The sequence below is a fragment of the Rhipicephalus microplus genome, chromosome X, assembly GCF_043290135.1.
Source record: "Rhipicephalus microplus isolate Deutch F79 chromosome X, USDA_Rmic, whole genome shotgun sequence".
Lineage (NCBI taxonomy): Eukaryota > Metazoa > Arthropoda > Arachnida > Ixodida > Ixodidae > Rhipicephalus > Rhipicephalus microplus.
In genome coordinates this window covers 311,841,263-311,868,878 of record NC_134710.1, presented here as the reverse complement: position 1 = coordinate 311,868,878, position 27,616 = coordinate 311,841,263, and the positions used below count along the sequence as shown (strand labels likewise).

Sequence of the window (27,616 nt, the reverse complement as noted above, 5' to 3'; positions counted from 1 at the left end):
ACCGTGACGCCTATTCGCACGTTTGGGCAGACTTGGTAGGAAGAGCTCTCTCACCAGGTGACTGTCGAGGTCGGTAGTGCTGCCCGCTAGTTGCTGCATCTGGCGCAACAGTAGACCTTGTTGGCGGTCGCCCAGGCCAGTTTCGCATAGCAGCTGCTGATGGCGCTCTGGCTCCGAAGGAGTGAGACGGCGAATCTTCTGCTGGTGAGGCAAGCAGAGTGACGCGCTCTTCACTCGCTGTGGCTGGTTGAATGTTAGCCACCACGAGGTAGTATTTGTTCAGCGGGGATGCGGCGCACGGTGAACTGAGATTCAACTTGGTAGAACCATGGTGCCGAGTCGTGGTTCCGAAAGGGAGGATGCTCCACGTCTGGTACAGCTGCTATTGAGCTGACGTCGTGGTGCTCCATGTGCGGGACTGCGCGTCACCATTTGTTGTTGGTAACTGTGAGTGACGCATTGACGAAGCGTGTTGCTAAGGGACTCGATACCTACTAGTTTTGTTGCTCGGTCACCTCAGTGAACTAGGGACCACTGTTTCCTTTCCTCTCTCTTTCTCTCCGCACCTTAGTTTGTGGTGCAGAGAGAGCAAAAAGAATGTCGTACTGTGACTGTAGCCCATCGATGTATATTAGAGTACCGTCGCTTTTTTAACTGAGCTGCCGTGCTGCGTTCCCTTGTCTTCTGCCTCCCGGGCCGGCTGCCGAAAATGGTCACGGACATCGCGCGTATTATCAGCGTAGCATAGAATTCTTGACATGAAAGTGACGAGATCCAGGAGACTCGCCATGTTAAGTGAAGATATCAAGGGGGAAGCGCTGGAGGGAAGGAGAGAGGAATTATCTGTGACTAAAGCCTCTTGATCTAAGAAAGTAACCACAATCTCCTCCTCGTGTGCTGCACCCGGCGCCATTTTTTGCCGGGGCTCCCACGTACGCGCCACCGAATTCAACGGAGGCGCGTGATTTCAGGCCCCTGGAGCGACCCGGAAAGGTTGTGAATTCGGGAAAATGACGATAACAAGGTAGATAATACTGAAATGAACGTTTATTAGAAGGTTTGTTTTTTCAGAAAACCCTGTGAATGTGGCATAACACTTAAAAGCAGCTTCATCAATAGTTATATGGTGCAGGTGTCTTTTTTTCTGATTCCAGATGATAACAAGCATTACGTTCGCATCATATATGATTTTGCTTGTGAAAACTAGTATAGACGTTAAAAGCAGCAACCACTCACTACTATCAGCTCAACGTTCACGTCTTTGTCGAAAGGGCTTCTTGTGCTTCATAGCAGAGTGGTGGAAAAATGTTCGAAGCGCGTCCGGTTACAGATTTGTTTCCCAGAATTGTTTTGTTTTCCGAAATTGTTTCCCGAAAAAGACTATTTCTGAAGGAAGGCTTTTTAAAGAGCATGCGCATGTTGTGTACGTTGAAGGCAGCGTTGTCGCGCACGTTGCGCGGCCACTAATGCTCAAGATTGGCCGCATCGATCGGCGCGTTAATCACCTGCCCCTTTATGTCATACTGGACACTGCCGTGAGTCGAAAGCCTAATGCTCATAAATGACAGACCTGGTGCAATCAGGCGTTTTTGCAACGGGGTTGAGAGCAGGTGGGTGAAGGTTTTTGGGAGGATATCGGTATCCGTGCGTAACACTCATCATAGCAACCTGTCACGTGTTGTCGTGCCTGCGAAGCAGCGAAAACGAGAAAAGGCGAGTGCGCGGGCCATCGAAAACTGACGATAAATAGACGGATGGATTGATATTGCTGTACCCTTTCGATCGGGTGGTGGCTCACGCCACCAAGCCGTAGTACTTGGAAAACCAAAAACTAGATTTATTTTTTTTTCCTTTAAATAATGAGGTTGAGGACTCGTACTTTGCAGTGAAGGGTACTTTAGCCACAAATCAGATAACTTCCTTCTTGTTAATTCTACCATCTTAAATTCTACTTTTCCCTCCCTGTCCCTAAACCCTAGTACTTTGAAAAACTCTGCGCCATCATCCTGAACTATACGTTGAAGCTCTCTACAGAACATTATCAAGTGTTCGGCAGTTTTCTCTTCCTCTCCATACGCACTGCATACTGTGTCTACCCCTTTGTATTTGGCCCGATATGTCTTGGTTCGCAGTACTACTGTCATGGCCTCAAACAGTAGAGAACTACCCCGAGTATTATCATAGATCCTTTCCTTGGCAATTTCCTGCTTAAAATTTTGATGGATCTCTAGTGCGGACTTCTTATTCATTCCAATTCTCTACATGTCAGTCTCCGTTTCCTTCACTTTCTTCTTAACCGATAGTTCTTTCTGGTTTGGCCACCTGCTGTTTTCTAAGTATTTACCAGTCAACTTCCTGGTTTGCTTCTTCCATTTTGTATCAACATTCTTCATGTACAAGTAGCTGAAAACCTTCCTAGGCAGTACTACTGTCATGGCCTCAAACAGTAGAGAACTACCCCGAGTATTATCATAGATCCTTTCCTTGGCAATTTCCTGCTTAAAATTTTGATGGATCTCTAGTGCGGACTTCTTATTCATTCCAATTCTCTACATGTCAGTCTCCGTTTCCTTCACTTTCTTCTTAACCGATAGTTCTTTCTGGTTTGGCCACCTGCTGTTTTCTAAGTATTTACCAGTCAACTTCCTGGTTTGCTTCTTCCATTTTGTATCAACATTCTTCATGTACAAGTAGCTGAAAACCTTCCTAGCCCAACGCTCTTCCCCATTTCTCTCAATCGCTTCTCAAATTTTATCTTGCTGCTAGCTTCCCTGCCCTCAAATGATGTCCTTCCCATAGCACCTTGTACTCCCTGATTTGGTGTATTCCCGTGAGCTCCTAGGACAAGCCTACCTATTCTACGTTGCTTAATTTTTAATTTTGCTTGAACTTCTGATCTCATGCACAAATCCGCATTTCCGAACGTCAGACAAGGAACCATAACCCCTTTCCATATTCCTCTCACAACATCATACCTATTGTAATTCCACAGTGCCCTGTTTTTCATCACCGCTGCACTCCTGTTACCTTTAGTCGTCACGTATATTTCATGTTGTCTTAGGTACTTGGCCTTATTGCTTATCTATACACCAAGATATGTGTATTTATCTGTTATCTCTAGCGTGACCTCCTGTATTCTAAGCTCACTGTCTTTATTATCATTGAAAATCATGACTGCTTATTTTTTCTTACTGAATTTGAAATTTAACCTATCTCCCTCATTACCGCAGATGTCCATCAGTCTCTGCAAATCTTCCTTGTTGTCGGCCATTAGCACTATATCATCTGCGTACATCAATGCTGGCATATATTGCCTGTACAATGAGTTTTCCTTGTTTGACGAAAGAGAGGTTGAAGCCCAGTCCACTTCCCTCTAATTTGGCATCTAATTCTTGTAGATACATAATGAATAACAAGGGTGACAGAGGACACCCTTGCCTAAGCCCCAGTTTTACTTCTGCAGGCTTGTATACCTGTTTTTCCCACTTTATAACTGCCTTGTTACCTTTATAGATATCCTTTAAAAGATTAGTGACTCAATCTTCCACACCTAGTGTGTTCAGTATTCCCAACAAGTCCTTTTGAACCACGCTATCTTACGCTCCCTTGCTATCCAAAAATGTTAGCCACAGGGGCCTGTGGTCCTTTTCTGCTATTTCGTTACACTGCGTCAGTGAGAACAGATTGTCTTCCAACCTCCTGTGTTTCCGAAACCCCTTGTGCAGTTCGCTGAACACCCCCTCTTCCTGTATTCATGCCTGCAGTCTTTCCTTTATAATCTGCATCGCCAGATTGTAGACCACTGATGACACTGTTATAGGATGGTAGCTGTTTATGTCAGCTTTTTCCCCCTTTTCTTTATAAATCATGATCATTCTGCTAAGTTTCCATTCATCGGGGACTTCACCATCGATTATTAATTTGCTCACTGCCTCTCTCGAAGCCCGCTTAGACTTCGGACCTAATGTCTTTATCCGCATTATTGGAATGCCATTTGGGCCTGTTGTTGTACTGCTAGGAACCCTCTTCACAGCCCTTTCTCATTCTCGTTGTGAAATTGGAGCCATTTCGCCACTTGATTCATTCTTGTCTATTGTGGTGAATAAAGCACTACTTTGTTGCAATTGTTCTGTCACCCTTCTTATATATTCAATAGCTTCGTCCCCTTTTAGCCTAGCACCTTGGGCTGTAGTTATAAACCTCTGCTCTAGGCTCGTCCCCTTTCTTAGGGAGTTTATTAGATGGTTCCGAAATTTCGCAGCTGCCTTTCTATCTTTTTTATGTACTTCTGCCAGCCACTGAGCTCCCTTTCTTCTAATTTTTTCATTGATCGGAAGGGATGACTCTTCTACAGCTTAGAAAGATTTACATTCTTTTTGAACATCATCTGTCAGTTCACCCCGCTGCATAGCATGTCTGTGTACCTTGAAGGCTTTCTGACGTTTTGCTATGGCTCTCTTAACTTCCTAATCCCACCAACTTTTAGGTTTGTGTCTTCTTTTCCGGGGTGACTTGTCGCGTGCCCTAGCAAGCTCCAGCTCAAACAGTCTAATTAGTTTCGTGTATGTCCACACTGTTTTATTATCCTCAGTGATTACTTTCTCAATTTGTTTAGTAGCTGTTTCTATTTGCCTTTCTGAATAAACATTTTCCTGTAGTTGCTCATCTTGTCTCCTTCCCACTTTTGTTGCTCTTCCAAAACTTAGCTTGATACGTTTGTGACCACTACTCAGACTTCTGGAACCACCTTCAGGCATGTGCTTTCCCCTGACCTTATCAGACATCCTATGTGACATCAGTGCATAACATATCGTCGACTGCAGCCCTCCTACCTCCCATGTTATTTGCCCTTCACACACTTCTCAGTACTGTTGCAAATGCGTCAAATCATGCCTTTCACACATATCCATGATCATTTTGCCTGTTGGGTCGGTATACCAATCTATATCTTCTATGTGCGTATTCATATCTCCTTATATAATTATCTCGCACTCTCCTCCTAACTCCTCAATATCCTTTGTTATACACTCAACTATTGCCTGTTTTTTCTCTCTGGTCTCTGCTGCCGTCCACAAGTGTACCAAACCAAGAAGTGTCCTTTGCCCCGCCACTTTCCCCTTTAGCCATATATGTTCATTGAACTCCTGCTTGACCCTTTGCCAGTCTGTTCTTTTATAAATGAATGCCCGAATACCACCCTCCTTTCTGCTGCCTTCTGTTCTATTACAATATACCCCCGCGTAGTACGGATTGTTAGGAGATTGTTACATGTCCCTAAGGTGTGTTTCTACCAAACCGTATACCATCGGCCTCACCTCCCTTAGCTGTTCTTCTATCTCTTCCCACTTCAGCCTGTTACTGCCACCCTACATGTTGATATACCCTATGTCTGAATTGGCTCGGTGCTCGTGACTACGTCTATTTCTGCCCCGGACTCTTCCTATCTTAGATACTGGTGCCACTTTGGAATTGTATCTGTCCATACCATTTGTCAAATAGGCTCCCTGGTTTTTTTTTCTCTTTAGTAGCTATCCTGCACCCCGAAGGGCCCACGCGCCCACCAAAAAAGGTACTGCGCGTCCTGAAAGTCGCCAACCCACCTCATGACCTAGCCACCCATCGAAGTGAATTCTGTCTCGTTGAAAACCACCCCACCTATGCACCTCTCTGTTTATTTCCATCACCTCAAGGCCTTTCCCTCGACTCATCTGCCATATCTCTCGGTTTGCGTTGACAACCACTTTTTGTAGGTTCGTGCATATCACTACCTGTACCTGAGGAGAAGTGGCGCGCAAGCCATCGACCACTTTCGCCGGTGTGGTCGCTAGTCGTGCCGTATCTTCATTTACGACATTGTTTAAACCGCCTGAAATTATCACTAAATTTTGTCTATCAGCGGTAGTTTTGAGTTTTGCGTTCGCTTGCCTCATGACTGCTTCCAGCTTGCGTCCTGGGGACGTCCCTACTGCAACCCTCTTGTGAGCTCTTACCCTCTCTTTGATTGCTTCTGCACATTGATTTAAATTCAAGTCCCCGGCGATTATCACATGCTGTGGCTTTTCAGCTGGAGTGTCCTGCACCTGGGGGTTACCTGCACCTTTGACGCCGGCTGCTTTGTGCCCTCCCAGCCCCACCACTACTTCGCTGAAGCTGAGTCTTGCGACAATTCAACCGATTGAACCTGTTTTTTCCAAACATGCTTGCTCTTTGTTTTCCGCCGTTCTGGTTGCCGGTGCCCTACTGTTCTCTCCGTCGGACGCTCCTTTGTTCACCTTGGCTAGTGCTTCCTCGGCGGACTTCAAGCTTTCTCCCATTGTCCTCGTTTCGTCTTGCTCTGCCGCCAACGCCGTCTCCAGCTCGGTGACTCTCAACAGCAGTTCACTCTGGGCATCCATCGTTTTCTCTATTTTATCCTCGACCTCACATTGCCAACACTTCGCGTCAGCCTCCTCTCTATTTGCTTCTGCACTTGGGTTCATTTTCAAACTCACCCCGCATCCTGAACACTTTACAGCCCTTTTTAACCATGTCTTTATGACACCAATTGTCCTTATGACTTGTCTCACTCGATAATTACAAAACACTATCCCTGCCCTACGAGAAAGTCTAACCTCTACTACAAACATTTGCGTGTTCAATGTACGTGCACCTCTCCCATGGGGTTGCAAGAGAAAAAAATACAAAGAAACAAACAGACACATGCACACACAAACTAGTAAATACCTGGTGACTGACCCCGGAAAAGCCGTACAAAGTAATAAGTGCTACAAAGATTTTAACTGCTGCCTTATTACTTATAAAGGCAAGCTCAAAACATGCAAAACCACTTATCTGCCCAGTCAATCGGGAGCACTCAAAAAACACGTTCATTCACCATGCCAGTCCGAACTTTAGTGGCGGCATGCCATGTGTGAGCATTGCCGGAATCACCGAAGCGGCGACTGGAACCAACGTTTCTGGAACCAGTTCTAGAAACTTTGACTGGAATGGCGACCGGATAAGCGTACATTAGCATCACTGGTGTACACGCCGGTTGCCGACACCGGACAGGCGCGAGCAATTGAAGCTTGCCGACCAAACTCCTAAAACCCGAGCTTAGCGTTAACGTTACTTTGGCCTATATTCAGAATTGCGAGCTTAATCGTGTTAGCTTGTCTGCTTACTTTTAGGGTCGAAGCTCCTTAAAGCGGCACCCATTCATCCCTCGTCGTAGTACGTAACATGTCTTACGCTTTGACCAGCAAGGTGGTGCCGGTGGGAGATTTCTCCTGTGCGTTGTTGAACAATACGAAAATTCGCAGCATGCGCGTTAACTAAAAGCCAAATTCTCCTGTCACTCATTCTCCATTAGCAGCCATTGCTATGCACATTGAGCACTATCTGACAAGAAAGGGTTGATACGTTATACTCGCTGGGCGTAACCTCCTTGGTTTTAGAAAGGTTTAGCGAGCGTTGAGCCGCAGTGCCATTAATACAGTGAACTAGTATATACCATGAACTCGAGGTGGTTAAAGGTGGGAAGTAGACACGATGCGCAAACCGTAAGAAAGTGTGCGTGTGCCACCTCTCATTTAGTCTTTGGGATGTCCGCTGGATGGCAGTGCTTCTATACGCGGAATATATGATGAAAAGATGCAAGATGGTGGTACTTGGAGTGTAGACTAGATGGACGAGCGGACACGCACACATATGCATAGAAGGACGCATGGATGGCTGCACGGACTGATGGACGCATGGGCGGACGCAGGGGTGGATGTATGGACGAACGCAGGAATGGACACAGATGGACGTGTGGATGCATGAACAGACGCACTAATGGGCGGGCGGATGGACGCATGGACGGTCACACAGACGGACACATGGATGGACGGAAGCAAGAACGAATGGACCGACGGATGCTTCGCCCCAATCTCCATCATTCACCCCATGAATATGCTGCCATTTTTTTCGACCACCTTAGGGTGCAGCTTTCAAGCTGCTGCTACAGTAGATATCTGCGATTTCGAAGCCGTTTTGCACGTGCGCATGCGTTTGTTTGTGTGTTCTCGCCTGTGATCTGTTTATGCGAGTGGTCATACCGATATGATCATATGCTCATATGATTATACGTTCATATGAATATATAATCGAATCTCTATAAGTATGTTGCTGTGGTGCGCACTTGCCACGGTATATAGTTACATGAAGCAGCTGGCAGCCATAAATTAATGTACGTGGGCAATGCCACTTCGTTTTTTTATAGAATATTTTTGAATAGAATCATCTTGATATAGTGATTAACACGTGCGCATACAACAAAATAGGTGTAAACCTCTATTGGTGGGATTTAGTAATGGGCAAGCTATTTGAGTCCGCACTATTCACTTACTATGTAGTAAATTTCGCTAACGTGCATTTCACTACCATCACTTACTAAGAGACTAGTGCAGTTTGTAACAAGTAAACGGTTAGTATTTAGTTAGTAAGTATGCCGACTTTTTTTAAGAGTGAGAATCGTAACAACTTTGCACAGGGAAAGTTCAATTGAAGTAATTTTAGTTTTAGCCGAGAAAAAGCTGTTCTATGTTTAGGGCCGCCATAGGATTATATTTATAGGGACCGAGGTTGGTCCTTTATAACCACGCGTGTGGCGGCAAACGATAAAAACAAGAAACCTGCTCAGACTGATGGCAGGAACAGAATTGAGCTTTATTCTCTTCTAACCGTGGAGCATGTCGCACGAGGAACAGCGTGCAGGGGCGTGCGCATGCACCTGAACGTGCCAAAATCGATAAGTGGCCGGATATGATGATGTTGGCCGCTATAATGTTGCCTCGGGGGGGCGCGACTACTGAATTGGTTGCATAAAAAACAGGTAGTGTACTTGTAGCACGTAATTTACATTTTTTTCGGTTGTATTTATACTGCATACTACATATTGCCGCATTGAATATGCAGCACCAAGAGAACACGAAGAGCACGCGCAGCGAGAGAGAAAGACGAGGTTCTCATCCGATCAGTTGACCAATGTTCTGATACAATTAAAGTGAGTTGCCCTGTATTCAACTGCTGCTGTTTCTGCATTGTGACACTGGTGGAGGCGTTAGGTACATGTTCGGGACGCCTGACAACAGCCCCACATCTAGTCCAGAAAGACTTCCGCGCATCGACACCCCCGTTCACCGCAGCAGCCACCACCTGTTAGGCCTCAGCCTGGAGTTCGGTTCATTGCCGGAAAACGTGACCTTGCCAGAAAGCATGACGGCGCTTGGAAGCACTGGCCCCAACATGTCCAGCCCAAGCACGACACAGGTAACTGTTCTGAACTCTCGAATTCCAGTTGACTTCCACAGAAACGCATATGAGGACGCACATGACTGGCTCGAGGAATTCGAGCACACAGCGAACGTTAACGGGTGGAACACCAAACAGAAATTGAGCTACGTGTATTTTCCGCTTCAAGACAGAGCCCAAACATGGTTTACGAATCGCGTGTGGTCGTCTTGGGGTTCAGGCAGAATTTCCTCAATACGTTCGCGAGCACCGAAAGACGATAAATCGAGCGTCTCCTCGAGTCATTGATTCAGAAACCAAATGAATCCGTTACGATGTTTGTTGAGGACATGGTGTGACTGTTTCGTCGAGCAGATCCCAATATGCCTGAAGCCAAAAAGGTTAGCCACCTCATGCGGAGTGTTAAGGAGCAGCCCTTCACTGGTCTCGTATGAAACCCGCCTACAGGTGTTGATGAATTCTCCAAGGAGGCGACATCCATCGAACGCGCACTGAATCTACGCTACCGGCAGTATGACCGCCCAACCCACAGTGCACCGATCAGCGCGGCAGCCACGACCACAGTAACGACACCCAGCGAAGGTTCTTCGCGCAAACTGATACGAGATTTTGTATAAGAAGAGGTCAAGACGCGCGTCGCCAAACCGAATGACTGCGCCATTGCCTCAGTAACAGAAGTTGTGCACCAGGAGATCAGGCAAGCACTCTCGCTTCCTGAGCCGAACACGAGCACCCCAAGGGCAAGCTATGCAGACATAGCCCGCCGACAGCCAGCGAACGTGCCGACACCGCATAAGTACCACCAGCAACATCTACCGACCGCGCCTTGGTACTACAGAGAAATTTCAATGCTAAGGCGGCCACCACTTTGCAAAACTGACATCTGGCGTACCCCTCACCATAGGCCCCTGTGCTTTCGTTGTGGAGAAGTAGGTCACATCGTTAGGTATTGCTCGCATCGCGTCGTATGTTACCAAGGGTTTCCTTCCACTATTTCTCGGCGCCATTTCAATGAAGCACCTGACGTCGACACGATTGTCATGACCCCGCGGGGTGTTCCACCTGGGTTTCGGTCACGTTCACCCTCTCCTGGGCGTTATTCGCCATCCTCTAAATGGAGCACCACTGACATGCCAAGAAGTAGATCTCCTAGTCCACGTCGGAGAAACTAAAAGCAGCAACCTCAGGGGGGAAGGTTCCGAATCGTCGAAATCCTGAAAATCCCCATATACTGTCGAACGAAGAGACACAAATTTTCAGTGATTCGACGAAAGGTGGGGTCGTTACTGCCGATGTTGCAATTACAATTGACGGACATGACGTCATGGTATCAGTCGACACTGGCGCACCCTTCTCAATATTGAGTGAGAGTCTGGAAGACAAGCTCAGGAAGGTTAGAATACAATGGACAGGACCGCAGATCAGAGGAGCTGGAGGGCAGCTAATCACACCTACCGGAAAGTGTACCGCAAGAATCAAGGTAGGGGATGTATTCTTCGTCGCAACTTTCGTTATTCTTTCCGAGTGTTGCAAACAGGCAATCTTAGTGATGGATTTTTTGCGTGAATATGGTGCCATCGTCAATATACCAGACGGTGTACTGACCTTTTTAGCGGATCAAAGCGCAGCTCTACACCAAAACTCCCTGCGAGTCATTGACGATGTGCCCGTACATCCGTTATCGTGCCGCCTTGTTTCGGTCACGTGCAGCGCGCAGCATACTGCAAAAGGAATCGCTGAACAAGTATTGACGTTTCTACGTTCCCGCGGTGTTGCAATTGCCAGAAGTATTGTCAATGTTTTGTGCGGTGAAGTGGAGGTTCTGTTGACGAATTTTACCAACGAGCGACGACACATTGCAAAGGCACTACAGTTGCCTACTTCAACGAGATCACCGAAATCCGCGAGTGCAGTGTAGTACAACAGCACGAGCCGCAACCCACGTCAGCCCCACCACCTCTTGACGTAAGCATGGATTTATCACGAGCACAGAGACAGCGTTTGGCAGATCTTCTTTACCAGTTCAAAGACTGTTTTTCATTGACCTCGACGGTCAGTCAAACGCCACTGACGAAGTACCGGATAATACTGGAGGAGACGGCAAGGCCAATACAACGTACAGAACCCATACCACGTAGCACCAAAAGAGCGTGAAGCAATTCAAGAATAAATGAAGAAAATGCTCGCTAAAGACGTCATCTAGCCGTCAAGAAGACCTTGGGCATCGCCGGTAGTGTTGGTTAAAAAAAAGACGGAAGCTTGCGATTTTGTGTCGACTACCGCAAGCTTAACTGTGTGGTAAAAAAAGACGTATACGCATTACCGCGCATCGATAATTCCCTCGACAGGTTGAGGTATGCACGCTACTTCTCGTCAATGGACCCAAAAGTGGGTATTGGCAAATTGAGTTCGACGAGCGAGATAGACAAAAAACGGCTTTTATAACGCCTGACGAGCTTTATGAATTTAAAGTCGCCCTTCGGATTGTGCTCAGCCCCCGCAACATTGCAGAGACTAATGAATACTGGTCTGTCAGGCCTTAAGTGGCAGAAATGTCGGGTCTCTCTGGATGACGTCATTGTTTTTCCAAAAACTTATGAGGAACACCTGAGCAGGCTGTTATCGGTATTCAGGGCAATAAGGTCTGCCGGCCTGACATTGCAACCTGTCACAAACGACTCCAATTTTCGGAGCATCCGCGGGCCCCATCTTCCAAGGAAGGGCGTTTTTGTGTTGGGAGACGACATCCGGCGACTATAACGACCCAGCGTGGCGCCGGCTCGTCTTCCCTGCCCCTGACCGGAAGGGGAACCGGCGGTCTCCACAAAGAAAATTACTCCCAGATGAGATGGGAGCACGTGGACGCCCCCGAGGAGGTTTGAACTGCATCGGAAGAGCAGTTGACGTACAGACAGCAACAAGTGCGGTCGTCGGTGTCGCGAGTCTCGCGTAGGCGGCGAGCACGGAGTGACCCGCGCAACGTATTGAGACGGCTGCAATTCCGGGCACCCTCGTCGTCTACCAAGCCGGCGAGACCTTCAGCGGCACCCGTCAACTCCCCTACGTGCACCAAGGGCTGGTTTGGTCCGTATGGAACTTTTTATTGTGACTTTTTTTGTTAAACCGTAAACTTGTTTTAACCAGCCTTTTTTTTTAATATTTGTAGTGTGCGCTGCGTCGCACGTTTAAATTCTAAAGCGCCACCATGATCATTCTGTAATTAATTTCTAGTGTCTCTCTCCTTTGATTTCCATCTTGTTGTTATTTTATTAATGTTCCGCATATTTGTCTTTAGTCTGTATCTTTTGTAGTGTTCTTTTAGCATATTTTGTTATATAGCTGTTCTCTCCATCGCGCATCAGTGTTATTCCTCTCTGTTATTTTTGTTAACTCCTGCCTTTGAATTGCCCCTGTTTCAATTAAATGATTGTTTATGTGTAATCAAACTCCGTATCTGCTCTATGAGTGCGTCGGTCAGGCCCACACATCACCACACGTGCAACCCCGCACGGGTCGACCAACCCGCAAATAAATTCGAAATGTGCCACTTCGAGGCCTTTCAGGCGTCGCAGGCCGAAGCGTAAAGTGGAAGCCTGCGAGTCTGCCGCACGTCGATGTTGGATCGGCGGGGCCTCACCCGAAGTGTGTGACATTATCTGGCGTCCGCGCGACAGGACTGGCCGACCGCGTGGTGATGTCTGGGAGACTGACGTAACTCTGAGCGTTCAGTATGTAGCCGGTCTCTCATTGCTTTGTTGGTTGACAACTGTGTATAGTAATGGACGACACGGTGTTTGACAGGCTTATTGAACAGGGCAAAGCCTTTGGCTTTGTAGGCAAGGAGTTGTATAATTTCGTTGGAAAAGAACGAAATAGACTTAAAGAGGAGCGCGATGCCGAACGCAGTAGGTACAGGCAACATTTGGAATTTTTGATGGAACAAGAGCGAGAAAATTCAAGACTCAGAATTCAGAAGGAAAAAGAGCGCTTGGGACTGTGTGTGGCACAGTCGGGTCTTAGCTCAGCCGCTAGAACGCCCAGTAGCGTGACCGACCGTGTCCCGATCAAGCAGTCGTACCAGAATCATGTTCAGCTAGTGCGCCAGAAAATCGAAAGGGAACGGCGCATGTTTGAGACCTGGGATGCAAGGCAAAAAAGGGGCAAAGAGCCCGTAGGTGCCAGACCACTGAGAGCCGGCCAAGGTAATAGTATTGTTGGGGAGAACATCGGGTTCACGAGTGAACCTAAAATGTTAGCTGCTGAAAGTCCCGTTGTGGCCACAAAGGCCACTGAAGGCCTCAGTGATGGCGACGAGGCGCTGTGCCTGGAGAGTCTTGTTAATGCAGAAATGCCAACTGTAATGGACTTGGCACAGCCACCCTGTTTGTGCGTCGCCATAGCAGCTAATTGTGAAGTTCGCAGTACCTCCGGCCCGGTAGGTGAGGTCCCCTGTACAGAGAGCGGGGCACAGTCGGGTGCTGACGCACACTGCGAGCTGGGCAATGTTGGGGCAAGTAGTTCTTCCAGGTGCGAGCGGCGCAGCCCCGAGGAAGACGCTTGCATTGCTCAGCCGTCAGTCAAGCTTCCCGCAAGTCAGGGTGTCCACAAGTTAACGGAAAATCCCGACTGTATAGGCATTATAGCTGAAAAGACAAGCGAAACAAGTTCTGCTCTGCAAACGTTGCAGGTGGACTTCTCGAAAGTGAGCACTGGGCAACGTGCAAAAAGAAAAAGACGCCGCACAAACAGAAGGAAAACGAAGGCTGCAAAGCAACCGGGAAAATCGCGAATTGCCAAACGGCAATCAACGCAACGAAAGCTTCGTTTGCGTTTTGTGGCATTCGCCAGTCGAGTGGGTCCCTATGCTTCAAACCGCCCGACAGATAGAGGGGGGAGGCAGGCATTTCTTCGTGGAGCTCGGAAGAGCCGACCCCCTTCGCTCCATTGTCCTCCTCGAAGCGCGGGGTGCATGGCGAACCAGTGCCTTTCGGCCAAGCGACACGACGTGGCTCGGGGACCCGTTTTCGTAGAACGAGGCGTCGATGAAGGCATGCCTCCGGGGTGCAGACTAACGGGAAACAGGCGTCCGTGTAGCGGCCATACGCTCTTTTGTCTGCCCGGGTTGTTTCGAACGGCTCCCCCAAGAGTGCGACCACCTCGGGCGCGGATAAAACTTATGTGTATGTACATCGAAACGTAAACCCAACCTTCAAGGCTAATGGGATACTTTTTGGAAACAATGTTCATTTCAGTCATTCGATTATGAAACATTTCATAAACGTTCGGAGCAATCGCTTAGTTTTTTTTATTGATTTTCTTGTGGCGTCTGTGTGTTTGTAGACGATGTTCGTTGTTTCAACCTATTACCCGTTCAGCTTGGAAGGCTTTGTTTTAGGGACGTTGTTATTTTATTTAGTTGGACTTTTAATTGAAGGTACTGCTTGGTCGTACAATTGAAGTAAATCACGGTACGCATGAGTGCACAAACATGGCGCTATGTTATTCAAGACTTTTCTTTTTATTATTATTTTAAAATAGAGCGCTTTAGTGGACAGTAAGTTCAGGAACTGCGCACAGGCGATCATGCCGAATAATTTTTCATCCATCCTTGTCGGAAGCTGCGTGTAAGTAAGTGATTTTTCAATACCGCTTAAAGCGTGTAGTTTTTTTATATGTGGCATCAAGGAATGCTTACCTGTCTTACTCCCGAAGTGTGCAGTATTTTTGTCATTGTCTTTTCATGTGTGTGGCCATGACGTTGTGCGCGAGTTCTGACTTTCATCTTATGGTGACCGTGAAGCGTAGTGTGTCAGGTGTTCTCTGCGGTGTCGTCCACGTCAGTGAAATGGTGCGCGAAAAAGAAAACGCATTGGTAGACAACCAGAACACTGCAAGCTCTCGAACATTGCGCGTTTGTGATTTTCTTGAACATTACGAAGTAATATTCTTAAGAAGGGGGCTATGTCACAAACGACTCCAATTTTCGGAGCATCCGCGGGCCCCATCTTCCAAGGAAGGGCGTTTTTGTGTTGGGAGACGACATCCGGCGACTATAACGACCCAGCGTGGCGCCGGCTCGTCTTCCCTGCCCCTGACCGGAAGGGGAACCGGCGGTCTCCACAAAGAAAATTACTCCCAGATGAGATGGGAGCACGTGGACGCCCCCGAGGAGGTTTGAACTGCATCGGAAGAGCAGTTGACGTACAGACAGCAACAAGTGCGGTCGTCGGTGTCGCGAGTCTCGCGTAGGCGGCGAGCACGGAGTGACCCGCGCAACGTATTGAGACGGCTGCAATTCCGGGCACCCTCGTCGTCTACCAAGCCGGCGAGACCTTCAGCGGCACCCGTCAACTCCCCTACGTGCACCAAGGGCTGGTTTGGTCCGTATGGAACTTTTTATTGTGACTTTTTTTGTTAAACCGTAAACTTGTTTTAACCAGCCTTTTTTTTTAATATTTGTAGTGTGCGCTGCGTCGCACGTTTAAATTCTAAAGCGCCACCATGATCATTCTGTAATTAATTTCTAGTGTCTCTCTCCTTTGATTTCCATCTTGTTGTTATTTTATTAATGTTCCGCATATTTGTCTTTAGTCTGTATCTTTTGTAGTGTTCTTTTAGCATATTTTGTTATATAGCTGTTCTCTCCATCGCGCATCAGTGTTATTCCTCTCTGTTATTTTTGTTAACTCCTGCCTTTGAATTGCCCCTGTTTCAATTAAATGATTGTTTATGTGTAATCAAACTCCGTATCTGCTCTATGAGTGCGTCGGTCAGGCCCACACATCACCACACGTGCAACCCCGCACGGGTCGACCAACCCGCAAATAAATTCGAAATGTGCCACTTCGAGGCCTTTCAGGCGTCGCAGGCCGAAGCGTAAAGTGGAAGCCTGCGAGTCTGCCGCACGTCGATGTTGGATCGGCGGGGCCTCACCCGAAGTGTGTGACACAACCCAAGAAGTGTCATTTCGGTTTCAAGGAGGTCCAATATTTAGGTCATGTGGTGAGCCATGAAGGTGTTCTACCTGAACCCGATAAGGTTGCGGCCGTCGGAAAATTTCCGGTGCCAACAGATAAGAAAGCAGTCAGGCGTTTTTTGGCCTATGCGCATACTACCGAAGGTTTATTGCCAATTTTTCACACATAGCCTCGCCGTTAACGCGACTCACCAGAGAAGACGTTTCGTTCACATGGGGTGACGATCAACAAGCGAAATTTGACGATCTCTGATAAGGCCTGCAGACACCCCCTGTTTTTGCTCACTGATGAGGATGCTCATACCATGGTCCACACAGATGCCAGCAACGTGGTTTTAGGCGCTGTATTTGTCCAGTGGCCAGACTCAGCCGAGCGTGTGATCGCATGTGCTAGTAGGACGCTTTCCCGCGCCGAGTCCAACTACTCCACAACGGGAAAAGAATGTCTTGCTGTCGTATGGGCGGTTAGGAATTTTCGTCCGTGCCTCTACGGTCGTTCCTTCCACGTAGTCAGCGACCATCATTCCTTCTGCTGGCTGACCAACTTGAGAGACCCATGTGGTTGGCTCGCACGGAAGAGCTTGCGCCTTCAAGAGTTTGATATGACGGTCGTGTATAAGTCCAGACGGCAGCATGCTGACGCCAATCGCTTATTAAGGTCACTGATAAAACGTGACGATGACACAGAAGATGACAACATGGCGTTTGTAGGAGTCGTCGACACCACTACGATTTCGTGCAAGCAGATGGAAGACAGTGAGTTGCTTCCCCTTATTTAATTTTTGAATGGCCGGACAACAACCATTCCTACAAGATTTCCAAGGAGCCTGCCGTCATTCTGCTTATGTAGTGGTATTCTCTATAAGAAGAACTTTTCTCCCAGAGGAAGCACCCACCTAGTTGTCGTTCCGACGTCAATCCCTGATGAGATACTTAGTGCTTGCCACGATGAGCCAACGTCCGCTCATTTTGGATACACACGCACATTGGCCAGAATCCAACAGAAATACTACTGGCCAAGACTTCAAGCTATTGTGAAACATTACGTGCACACGTGCCTCGATTGCCAAAGACGAAAGTCGCCACCGTTAAAACCAGCTGGACTATTACAACCATACAAGTGCCCATGGTACCTTTTGCCCAAATCGGAATGGATCTCCTCGGACCAGATCCAACTTCCCATGCTGCCAACAAGTGGGTAATAGTCGCCACTGATTATCTTACGCGCTACGTGGAAACAAAGGCTATGTGAAGTGGCACCGCCATTGAAACCGTACGATTCTTCATAGAAAACATCGTCCTGAGGCACGTTTGAGGCGGAAATGTTGTAGGCATCTGTGCTCAGATTTGGGTGCACATTAAAGAACCCCTAATGGTCAAAATTTCCGGAGCCCTCTACTACGGCGTCTCTCATAATCATATGGTGGTTTAAGGGCGTTAAACCCCCCAAATCAATCAATCGATCGTCCTGAGGCACGGTGCTCTGACAATCATAATAACAGCTTTCACGGCCGCGCTCCTGAAGACGGTTCTTGAGCTCAGTGGGACAGCCCATCGGAAAACTACTTCCTATCATCCACAAACCAACGGCTTAACAGAATGTCTGAACAAGACTATTGCCGACATGTTGAGTATGTACATTGACGTGGATCACAAGAACTGGAACGACATTCTACCGTACATCACGTTCACCTATAATACAACGCAGCAAGAAACTACATGAAAAACGCTGTTCAGTCTCTTTCATGGCCGTGAAGTGATGACGAGGCTTGACGCCATGTTACTGCACGACTACAATGACATTGATTTGGACGCTGAATCTTTTACCCATCGAGCAGAAAAAGCGAGGCAGGTTGCACGCGTCCGAATCACCCATCAGCAAAATTACGACGCCCAACGTTATAATCTGCGACAACGACATGCCATCACTCGGCCCGGCGAGAAAGTCTAGGTATGGAGTTCTATTCGCCGCCGGGGACTGTCTGAAAAACTGCTGAAGAGGTATTTTGGCCCCTACACAGTTTTACAACGCCTGAGTGACGTTAATTACGTTGTCGTTTCAGACAGTCTCTCGACAACTCGCTAGAAAAAAAAAACAGAAATCCTGCGCGTTGTGCGAATGAAGCCCTATTTTTCGGACTGATTTGCACCATATATCTACTCCACCGTCTTTTGTAGAAGAGCATCGGGACGCTGCTCTCTGGAGGGGGGCAAATGCCGCATTGAATATCCAGCACCAAGAGAACAACGAAGAGCATGAGCAGCGAGAGATAAATACGAGGCTCTCATACGATCAGTTGGCCATTGTTCTGGTACAATTAAAGTCCGTTGTCCTGCATTCAACTGCTGCTGTTTCTGCACTGTGACAATATTAAGGTGACAAAAAACTGAGGTAAAAATACAAGCGTCATCGAAATAAGTGAAGACCAGGAAATCTATCTTTGCTTCGAAACTAGGCGTTGTCGTTTGATTTCTTCACAGGGCACTTGGTGGTCTCAGATGTCGGCTTGCAGTCTCCACATCCAACACTGTACGCGCGCCGGGCTCGTATCCGCGGCTCGAGGGCCGCGGCTGTGGCCGTCCAACAGGAGCCTGCGGTGAGTCTTTGCACCCAATACTTCTGTAACAGAGCTCACCACTGCCTCTACCTATACCAGTCTGATATTACTTCTAATCTCTGATAAAGTAAAGTCACTGTTTTGTCAAAAAGGCAAAGCAATGAATGGAATAGCAACGTATTAGAATGTTTTACGAAACAAGGCTAGCGTTTTGAGGAGCAATTATTATTTTAGTAACATGCGCTTGCTTAGTAACCAAGTTTCCTGCGGCGCGGGCACAGTAGAAGACCACAACAAGGCTCGGGCGTAGTGACGGCGTTGGTATACGAAATGAGGCTGGCAGTCAACTGCTTTCGATCCGATCTCACGTAACCCGACAAAACGCTGGCGCTCGAGCCATGCTATTATATTAGAGGCATTTTCGTCGCTATATTATCGCTGGGGAGCACCGGTGCTTGCACAGCGACTGCAGTGGCACCTTGCGCCATCCGCATCGTTTCGAGATGCGCGCTGTTGAAACGAGCGAAAGGGCAGGCGGCCGGGTGATATGGGACGAGCGTGCGCAGTACGCGCTCCCGGACAGAGCCGTGCAGCGACGCACCTCGGCACGCGCTCCCGTGGTCTCTAAAATTATGCACTCGACTGTACAAAATGCCGTTGGGAACGCTATGCAAAGCACTCCCATTTCGATGTCCTGCGGGGAGGGGGGGGGGCATTTTTTCGTGTTAAGAGCGGAGAAGCTCCCGCCTCGGGGGCGGGGAGAGGGGGGAGAGCACAAGTCACGCGCTAATTGTTGTCGACCGTAAGCACTCACATAGAAGTACTTCTAACCAAAGTACTTCTCGACCGTATGCGCCCCCCGGCCCTCTTCGATAACGATATAAGCGCACGCGCAGACGGCCTTGGCTGGAAGGCAATGTTCGCTCCACACAATATATATATATATATATATATATATTGTCATGATGAAGAAAGACGCTGGGGTTTCTGGCGCGGGGACAGCGAGCTGGGAAAGGCAGAGGAAGACGAAGTTAGATAAAGAACAGCCGGCCTGCAGCAAAGGCGTTGTCTCTTTGTCTTATTTCTCCACGTTACAATGGCGCAGTCGATGAAGAAGACGTCATACGTCCTGGCTTCGTCATCCAGGACGCCCGCCGACGTGCAGATGCGGTAAGCGTCGCTTGGGGACGGCGTCAAGGCCTCCTCAGCAGCTGTGCACCTGCCGCCACTGCCACCACCGTTCGGGGATGGCGCCAAGGCCTCCTCGGCGGCTCTAGTATACCCATCACCGGTATTTCTTCATGAAAAGGGACACCGTCTACGCGTCCTTCGCCACGGATTGTGCCGTGAGCACAGGTCGACAAGTGAACCCTGCGGCACAAGCCACCTGTCCGTATCCTCGTGGATCGTCGGCAGCGTGGTTCTCTCATCGTAAAAACGCTGTTCACGCTTCCTCGATCATGGAGCCGACAGCCCTCCTGCAGCCGGGAGCACCTGTGCCGCCATTCGGGGACGGCGTCCAGGCCTTCTCGATGGCTCCTGGGCAGGCTTGCCCCGGCCCCACCACGACAGTACATGGCCTGTCGTTGACCGGGAATGCCGTTCACGCTTCCCACTGCGACAACGTCCTGCTCAGTGCTTCATCGGCACCTCAGCCGCTCAGGGGTGCTGTTCAAGCTCCCTCGGCCGAGGGTACCACAGCAGTGAGTACGCTGATCGGGGAACACGTCCCCACTGGCTCCGCATGTGGGCCGCCCGAGAGTGCCACCGAGCTTTCGCGCACCATTGCGCGACTCCGCCTCGAGGTCGGCGCCCTGACAGCGTCGAGTTCTGCGATACTCCCTGCTGCTTTGCCGGGACTTCACATTATCGATGAGGCGTTGGCCGCGGCCGCCTCGCAAGACCATTCAACAACTTCCCCCGAGAGCCGCAGCAAGCTCCAGTATACTCTCGCGGCTCTTTCACACCAACTTGGCTGTGTGGCGTCGCTATTTTCGGGAGCTTCGCCTGCCGTGACACCACCACCGGCTGCCTCCGAGCTACCCGAGTTTCGCGGCTTCCAGGACGATGCCGTCGATTGGGTGGCTACCATCAATGCTCTCGGAGCTCGCAAGGGATGGAGCGACAATCAGAAGTGGTGCGTAGCCTTAGACCGCCTTCAAAATCCTGCTGCTGCGTGGCACAGGTACGAAGGCGTGCGGCAGCAGTCCTGGGCGGACTGGAGCGCCAAGCTCATTGCTGCGTTTGGAAGAATTGAGTCTGACCTCGCTGCTACCTCTCATTCTACCCTCGCCACTACCGAGCAAGGGGCTATTGAGAAGCACAACGACGAGGCAGCTGCACCCTCTGCCAACCTGCCCTACCTCGGAGATCAACCTCACGAGGCGCCGCGCCCCCCTACAGCTGTGCCGCGTGCACCCTCCCCGGACAGCTTCTCGGAGTACCCTGCGGCAATCATCGAGACAAGCTGGACGGTGTACTCCTCCGGGCAGATCTCTGACTCCGCGTCGACACCTGACACACAATTACCCTTGACCCAACTTAGGACCGCCTATAAAGCACAGAAGCCAGTGAGCCAGCCTCCAAGCTGGTCAGCCTCAAATGGCTTGGATCCATTGACCTGCTGCGTGACGACGGCGGCTCTTCCACAACCAGCCGGAGACCAAGCACACGTCACAACGGCCAGTTTGACCCATAGTAAGGAGCCGCACCATCCCCTGCCACCTTTGCCGTCATTGGCCGATTGCGTGGACGCTCGTAACCTGCCAAATGCCGTCTTCCCTAACGAGCCACAAGTGCCTACTCCACCTGAGGAGGATGCCATCGAAGTCATTCCGGTGCAGTTCACGGTTACTCCGGATGGCGAGGCAACTGGCCATGTCGACATGAACGCACGTGACGGATTGGCAAAAACCTCCACTTCGACCAGCAGTGCATCAGCGAAGCCGCTAGAGCACGACTTGCGTCGCAAGTCTACGCGCAAAGTCTACACAGCGATGTCGCTGATATCTATCGATATAGCCCATCGTACCTTCCCTCGCTCTGAACAACGCAGGCGTCCCCGCTCAGTGTGGGCCGCAGTACTGCATACTGGTGTCCCTGCAATGTCATCCAAGCAGCGAAGGGGTAGTCATCGCGATGGTCCGCCACCAATGCGATCACTCCGCACCAGCCAGTATCACCTGCTGGGTTTACATTCTCCAGGTGACTACATTAACTTGCCGCGCGGACGCGACCTGCAACGACCACCTCGACACAGCCAGGGTCGTCCACCAGAGTACAGGACAGTTCCACAGGACAGCTCGAGGCGTGCACATGACAGACTACCACGGCACTCCCAGTGCCGCCCTCCAGAGAAAATTGCCCTTTGCGCGCACGCAGTCGTGGCCGAGTGTCATGATGAAGAAAGACGCTGGGGTTTCTGGCGCGGGGACAGCGAGCTGGGAAAGGCAGAGGAAGACGAAGTTAGATAAAGAACAGCCGGCCTGCAGCAAAGGCGTTGTCTCTTTGTCTTATTTCTCCACGTTACAATATATATATATATATATATATATATATATATATATATATATATATATATATATATATATATATATATCACAACGGGAGCGTTGTCAACAAGGATAAATATATTTATTTCCCAACAGTTTCGGGAGGGGCCCTCCCTTCATCAGGGGATGAGTTATACTGACATGAGCTTCCAAACTTCGTTGCTGCCGCGTCCCTCTCGCCTTGAGAAACGTTTGCGAGAGTGAGAGGGAACTAGAAAAACGAAAAAAAGGGAGAAAAAAGACGAAAAATAAAAAGAAAGTAAAAAAGAGGAAGAAAAGAGGAAAAGAGGAAAAACGGCGGCTTCCAAATGACACGGGGAAACAAAAGGTACGGGCAGTCTTAAAAACGCATGGTCCCACTCATTTCTTTCGATTAGGAAAATCATTGAAAAGCGGGTGCAATACGAAAAACACGTGGAACAACTAACCAAATATCTATCTCACGAAATTGCACACAAGGGCCTCCGCCTAGCCTGCAACCCCTCAATGTCTACACTAAGTGAAGCAGAAAGGGGGAAGTGGGAAAAAATATTACTAGAAGCGTCCTTGCAACTGACTCGGGTCATTGCGGACCATAGTGAGCGTAAGGCCGCCGAATACAGTGTCACGGAGGCCGCGCAGAAATTGGTATCTAATCTCGGAGAGCATGAGGCAAGAGAACTGGAACGATATGAACTAAAGAATAGAGGCGAAATTTCAGTAGTAAAAGATAGAAAATTCAAGCGGGACTGGAGTAGCTCCACTGCTCTGCAACAGGAAAATAGGAATGAGGCCGTACAAGAACGCCAGGGACCACCCGTACCACAACCTAACCTTGAAGAGAAAAATGGGAACTCAAAACTACAGTGCAATCCTAATCAAAACATCCTTACTCTCGAATATGACGCTGACACTCCCGTGCCACGTGATAGCCAAAAGCAGCCGAAAACTTATGAGAAAAATGTCCTCAATCTGTCAAACACAACACTCACACCCGCTCAGCTTCAACTTTTGTCGAGAGGCTTGACCTTTTGTCCATCATCCGGTAGATTCAATGAATTTGAACTGTACCAAGACCTCGATAACTTTGCGCGTAATCTCCGCCTCCGTTAATGCTTTCATGATCGCGGGGACTGTGCGGACGAGAATAGAGTGATTGGTGGTGACAAATCATGGTGTCCGAGTGAGCAGAGGGACAAGCACCTCGATATGTATATATCAGCAGTTCAAAAAGATATCATCAGAGCGTATGAAAAAAATCGGCCATTTCGAAACAACATTTCAAAGTCAGAACGAAGGACACTCAATGAACTACGAAAAAACACTGGAATTACTATCAAACCGGCTGATAAAGGGGGCTGCATAGTAATTCTAAACACGTCGGACTACTTTAAAAAAGGGGAACGACAGCTATCAGACACAAAATTCTACAAAGAACTTCTAACGGACCCGACTCCGAATTTGAAAGGGAGATAAAAGTAACTCTAAACAATCTCCGCCGGGACGAGAAAATTACCGGCAAAATGTTAAAAGCAATGTTACCGGCCCATTCTGTTCCCGGTCGATTCTATTTGCTCCCCAAAATAAACAAGGCAGGTAATCCGGGACGTCCGACAGTATCCAGTAAAAGCACATCAACAGAAAATATATCAGAATTCATCAATTCCTTAATAAAAAACATCCCCCCAAATTTTCCCTATTACCTAAAGGACACAAACCACTTCATCTGCGAAACTTCAAGTCTCGACATCCCAGGCGGCAGTTTTCTGGTGACCGTGGACGTCTGCTCACTGTACACCAACATACCCCACCATGACGGAATAGCGGCTATGGTTTCTGAATATGTAAAATCAGACTCATCAACCAGTGTAAGTGGGGAGGTACTGTTTACACTTCTCGAACATGTACTAAATTATAACCATTTTGAGTTCAACGGCAAGCATTTCAATCAGGTCAGTGGCACTGCAATAGGCACGAAAATGGCACCAAACTTCGCGAGCACCTTTATGGCTTCACTTGAAATCTCATTCATTGAGGGACGCACCTTGAAACCTTTCTACTACAGAAGATACTTAGACGATATTTTTATGATATGGAACCATGATGAGGGAAGTCTTTTCCGCTTCATAGAGGATTTTAACAAATGCCACCCGTCAATAAAATTCACGCACAAAATTTCCAAAACTAGCATTAACTTTTTGGACGTCACTGTCACGGTCGAAAATGACTGCTTGTCAACAAACCTTTACAAAAAGCCTACAGACCGTCAAATTCAACAGCAGCCACCCAAAGCATTGCAAAACGGGTATTCCATATTCTCAGGCCTACCGGTACCGAAGAATATGCACCGATATGCGGGAATTCGACAGACACGCGGAACACCTAAAGCATTCCTTATTGAAACAAAATTATCCGGAAGACATCATTGACGATGCCATACTACGTGCTCGCAACGTGAACAGGAATGATATAATTAAGGGACCAAACAGAGTATCTAAAACGACTTCCCAAACGAACCTTGTACTAACTTACTCCTCATCAGCGCCACGAATCAACAACATACTTTCCCGCCATTTCAACATAATCAGGCAAAGCAAACGACTAACTTCTATTTTCGCGAAGCCACCACGTGGTGTACCGCTGGGATAAAAATCTGAAGGACATTCTTGTCAGAGCAAAAACAAACACCCCCAAATTTCAATCAGGGTGCCATACCTGCGGAAAAGCTCGATGCAAGGTATGCCCACAGTTGGTCACAACACGTGAATCCAAAGCGAACTTCTCGGATTTCAAATTCTGCATAACTGAAAGCCTTAATTGTGACTCCAGTAACGTAATATACATGCTACATTGCAACATCTGTGGACAAGAATATATCGGCCAAACAGACACGCCATTTCGGCTGCAGTTCAATAATCACCGGTACCACGCCACTTCACTGCCGAAGCTACCTTTATCTAGACATCTGCGCCTGCCAAACCACAGTTTTGAAAATATCAGCGTAACTCTTTTGCAGTCCGGTTTCTCAAACAGACGCGAGCGCGAACAGCGTGAGGCATATTTTATTTTCAAATTTCGTACAGTAGTAGCCGGCATCAACGAGGATCCCGGAAAACTCAACTGCCTCCGAGAAGTAAGCCAGGAGAAAATTGATGACAAAGATTGATAGCTGGAGACCATGCCTTTTTCTGACTGACTCGTACGTGTACACTGCCCTTTCTTTCTTTTTTTTACATGCACATACAAAGTGTTTACGTTCGCCTACCACTCGATGACCATTGAAGGGAAACGGAAGAAGATTAAAGGTAAATAGCCGACCGACCCATTAACGGGAATTCCTTCCTTTACGCACGCCGCCCGCCGACCGACCCCTTACGGGGAAACCCCTTTCTTTATGCACGCCGTCACGGACCCTCCCGGCACCGCGGCGACAATCTTGGGTGGCCCGACACACGTCAAGAACTGAACAGCACGTGATATGAACCGTATGTGGATGTAGACGGACAGTTGGCTTCGTTCTCAGTGTTGACAGTGGTTCTTTCTCTTTTTTACTTTATTTTCTTTTTCGTCTTTTTTCTCCCTTTTTTTCGTTTTTCTAGTTCCCTCTCACTCTCGCAAACATTTTTCAAGGCGAGAGGGACGCGGCAGCAACGAAGTTTGGAAGCTCACGTCAGTATAACTCATCCCCTGATGAGGGGAGGACCCCTCCCGAAACTGTTAGGAAATAAATATAATTGTCCTTGTTGACAACGCTCCCGTTGTGCCATATCTCATACCTTCACGAAGACTAACTGGCCCATTGCATTATTACTCCCACTATATATATATATATATATATATATATATATATATATATATTGTGTGACGATGGCCGGTCCCCGGCCGTAACGTTGGCAATAAAGCATCGTGTTTCGTTTGCTCGTTCGCTTCTTCTGGTGACTTATATATATATATATATATATATATATATATATATATATATATATATAAAAGCAAAGTGGGTAAAAAATATTTTTTCACCCACTTTTCTTTCTTCTTATTTACATTCCATTGGTACTAATAACTTCCCCTGTACATTCCTTGGCATTACTGTCTGTTAGATGTCATTATTATTGGTCAAAACACGGAAAAACGATCCCTTGGGTATACACTTCTTTCCTATATATATATATATATATATATATATATATATATATATATATATATATATATATATATATATATATATATATATATATATATATATATATATATATATATATATATATATATATAAGGAACATAAGTGTATACCTAAGGGCTCGTTTTTCCGTGTTTTCACACAATATTATTGAAATCTAACAGACAATAATGCCAAGGAATGTATACAGGAAGCTATTAAAACAAATATAATGTAAATGAGAAGAAAAAAAGTGGGTGGAAAAATAACCAAACGCGTTACTCGAAGGTCGTAGGTTCGATTCCTGCTCACGGCTGGTTATTTTTTCACCCAATTTTCTTTCTCAATATTTACATTACATTTGTTGTAATAACTTCCTCGATCTCATTCGCATATATATATATATATATATATATATATATATATATATATATATATATATATATATATATATAGGTATGGGATATGGCACAACGGGAGCATTGTCAACAAGGATAAATATATTTATTTCCCAACAGTTTCGGAAGGGGTCCTCCCTTCATCAGGGGATAACTCATCCCCTGATGAAGGGAGGACCCCGCCCGAAACTGTTGGGAAATAAATATATTTATCCTTGTTGACAACGCTCCCGTTGTGCCATATCCCATACCTTCACGAAGACTAACTGGCCCATTGAATTATTACTCCCACTATATATATATATATATATATATATATATATATATATATATATATATATATATATAGTTAGGAGTAACTTATTTATTAAATTATATACGATGGACCGTGCTCGGCGAACGAACTGGCGACAGTTCATCAACAACCAGCAAGCGACGTCGTCTTTCTCTTTCATGCAGCAAGGCTGTGCCGGCTGTTGTGTATCATAACCCCCTGGTGGTAGAAGCACCGTCTTGGTGCTTGTGCTACTCGGATGTGGTAGAAGGAGGGTGATAACGCTTGAGTCAAGCTATGTGCACGGTGTCGCTCGAAGCTGACGATGATGACGTTGGATCGGCTGGAACGATCTCGCATGTAACGTCAGTCACCTGGTGAACGACATGGTATAGACCAGTGTAGCGTGACAGCAGTTTTTTAGAAAGACCTACACGCCGAGTTGGGG

At 47.6% G+C, this 27,616-nt stretch overlaps 1 protein-coding gene across 1 annotated transcript in view; it reads left to right on the top strand.

The window, feature by feature from the left end:
* Positions 1 to 27,616, top strand: part of LOC142776227 (protein transport protein Sec31A-like) — a 156,543-nt gene that overhangs the window by 65,221 nt on the left and 63,706 nt on the right. Inside the window, exon 6 of the mRNA XM_075879504.1 lies at positions 18,731 to 18,846. Coding sequence (XP_075735619.1) covers positions 18,731 to 18,846 — 116 coding nt within the window. The remainder of the gene's footprint in view (positions 1 to 18,730; positions 18,847 to 27,616) is intronic.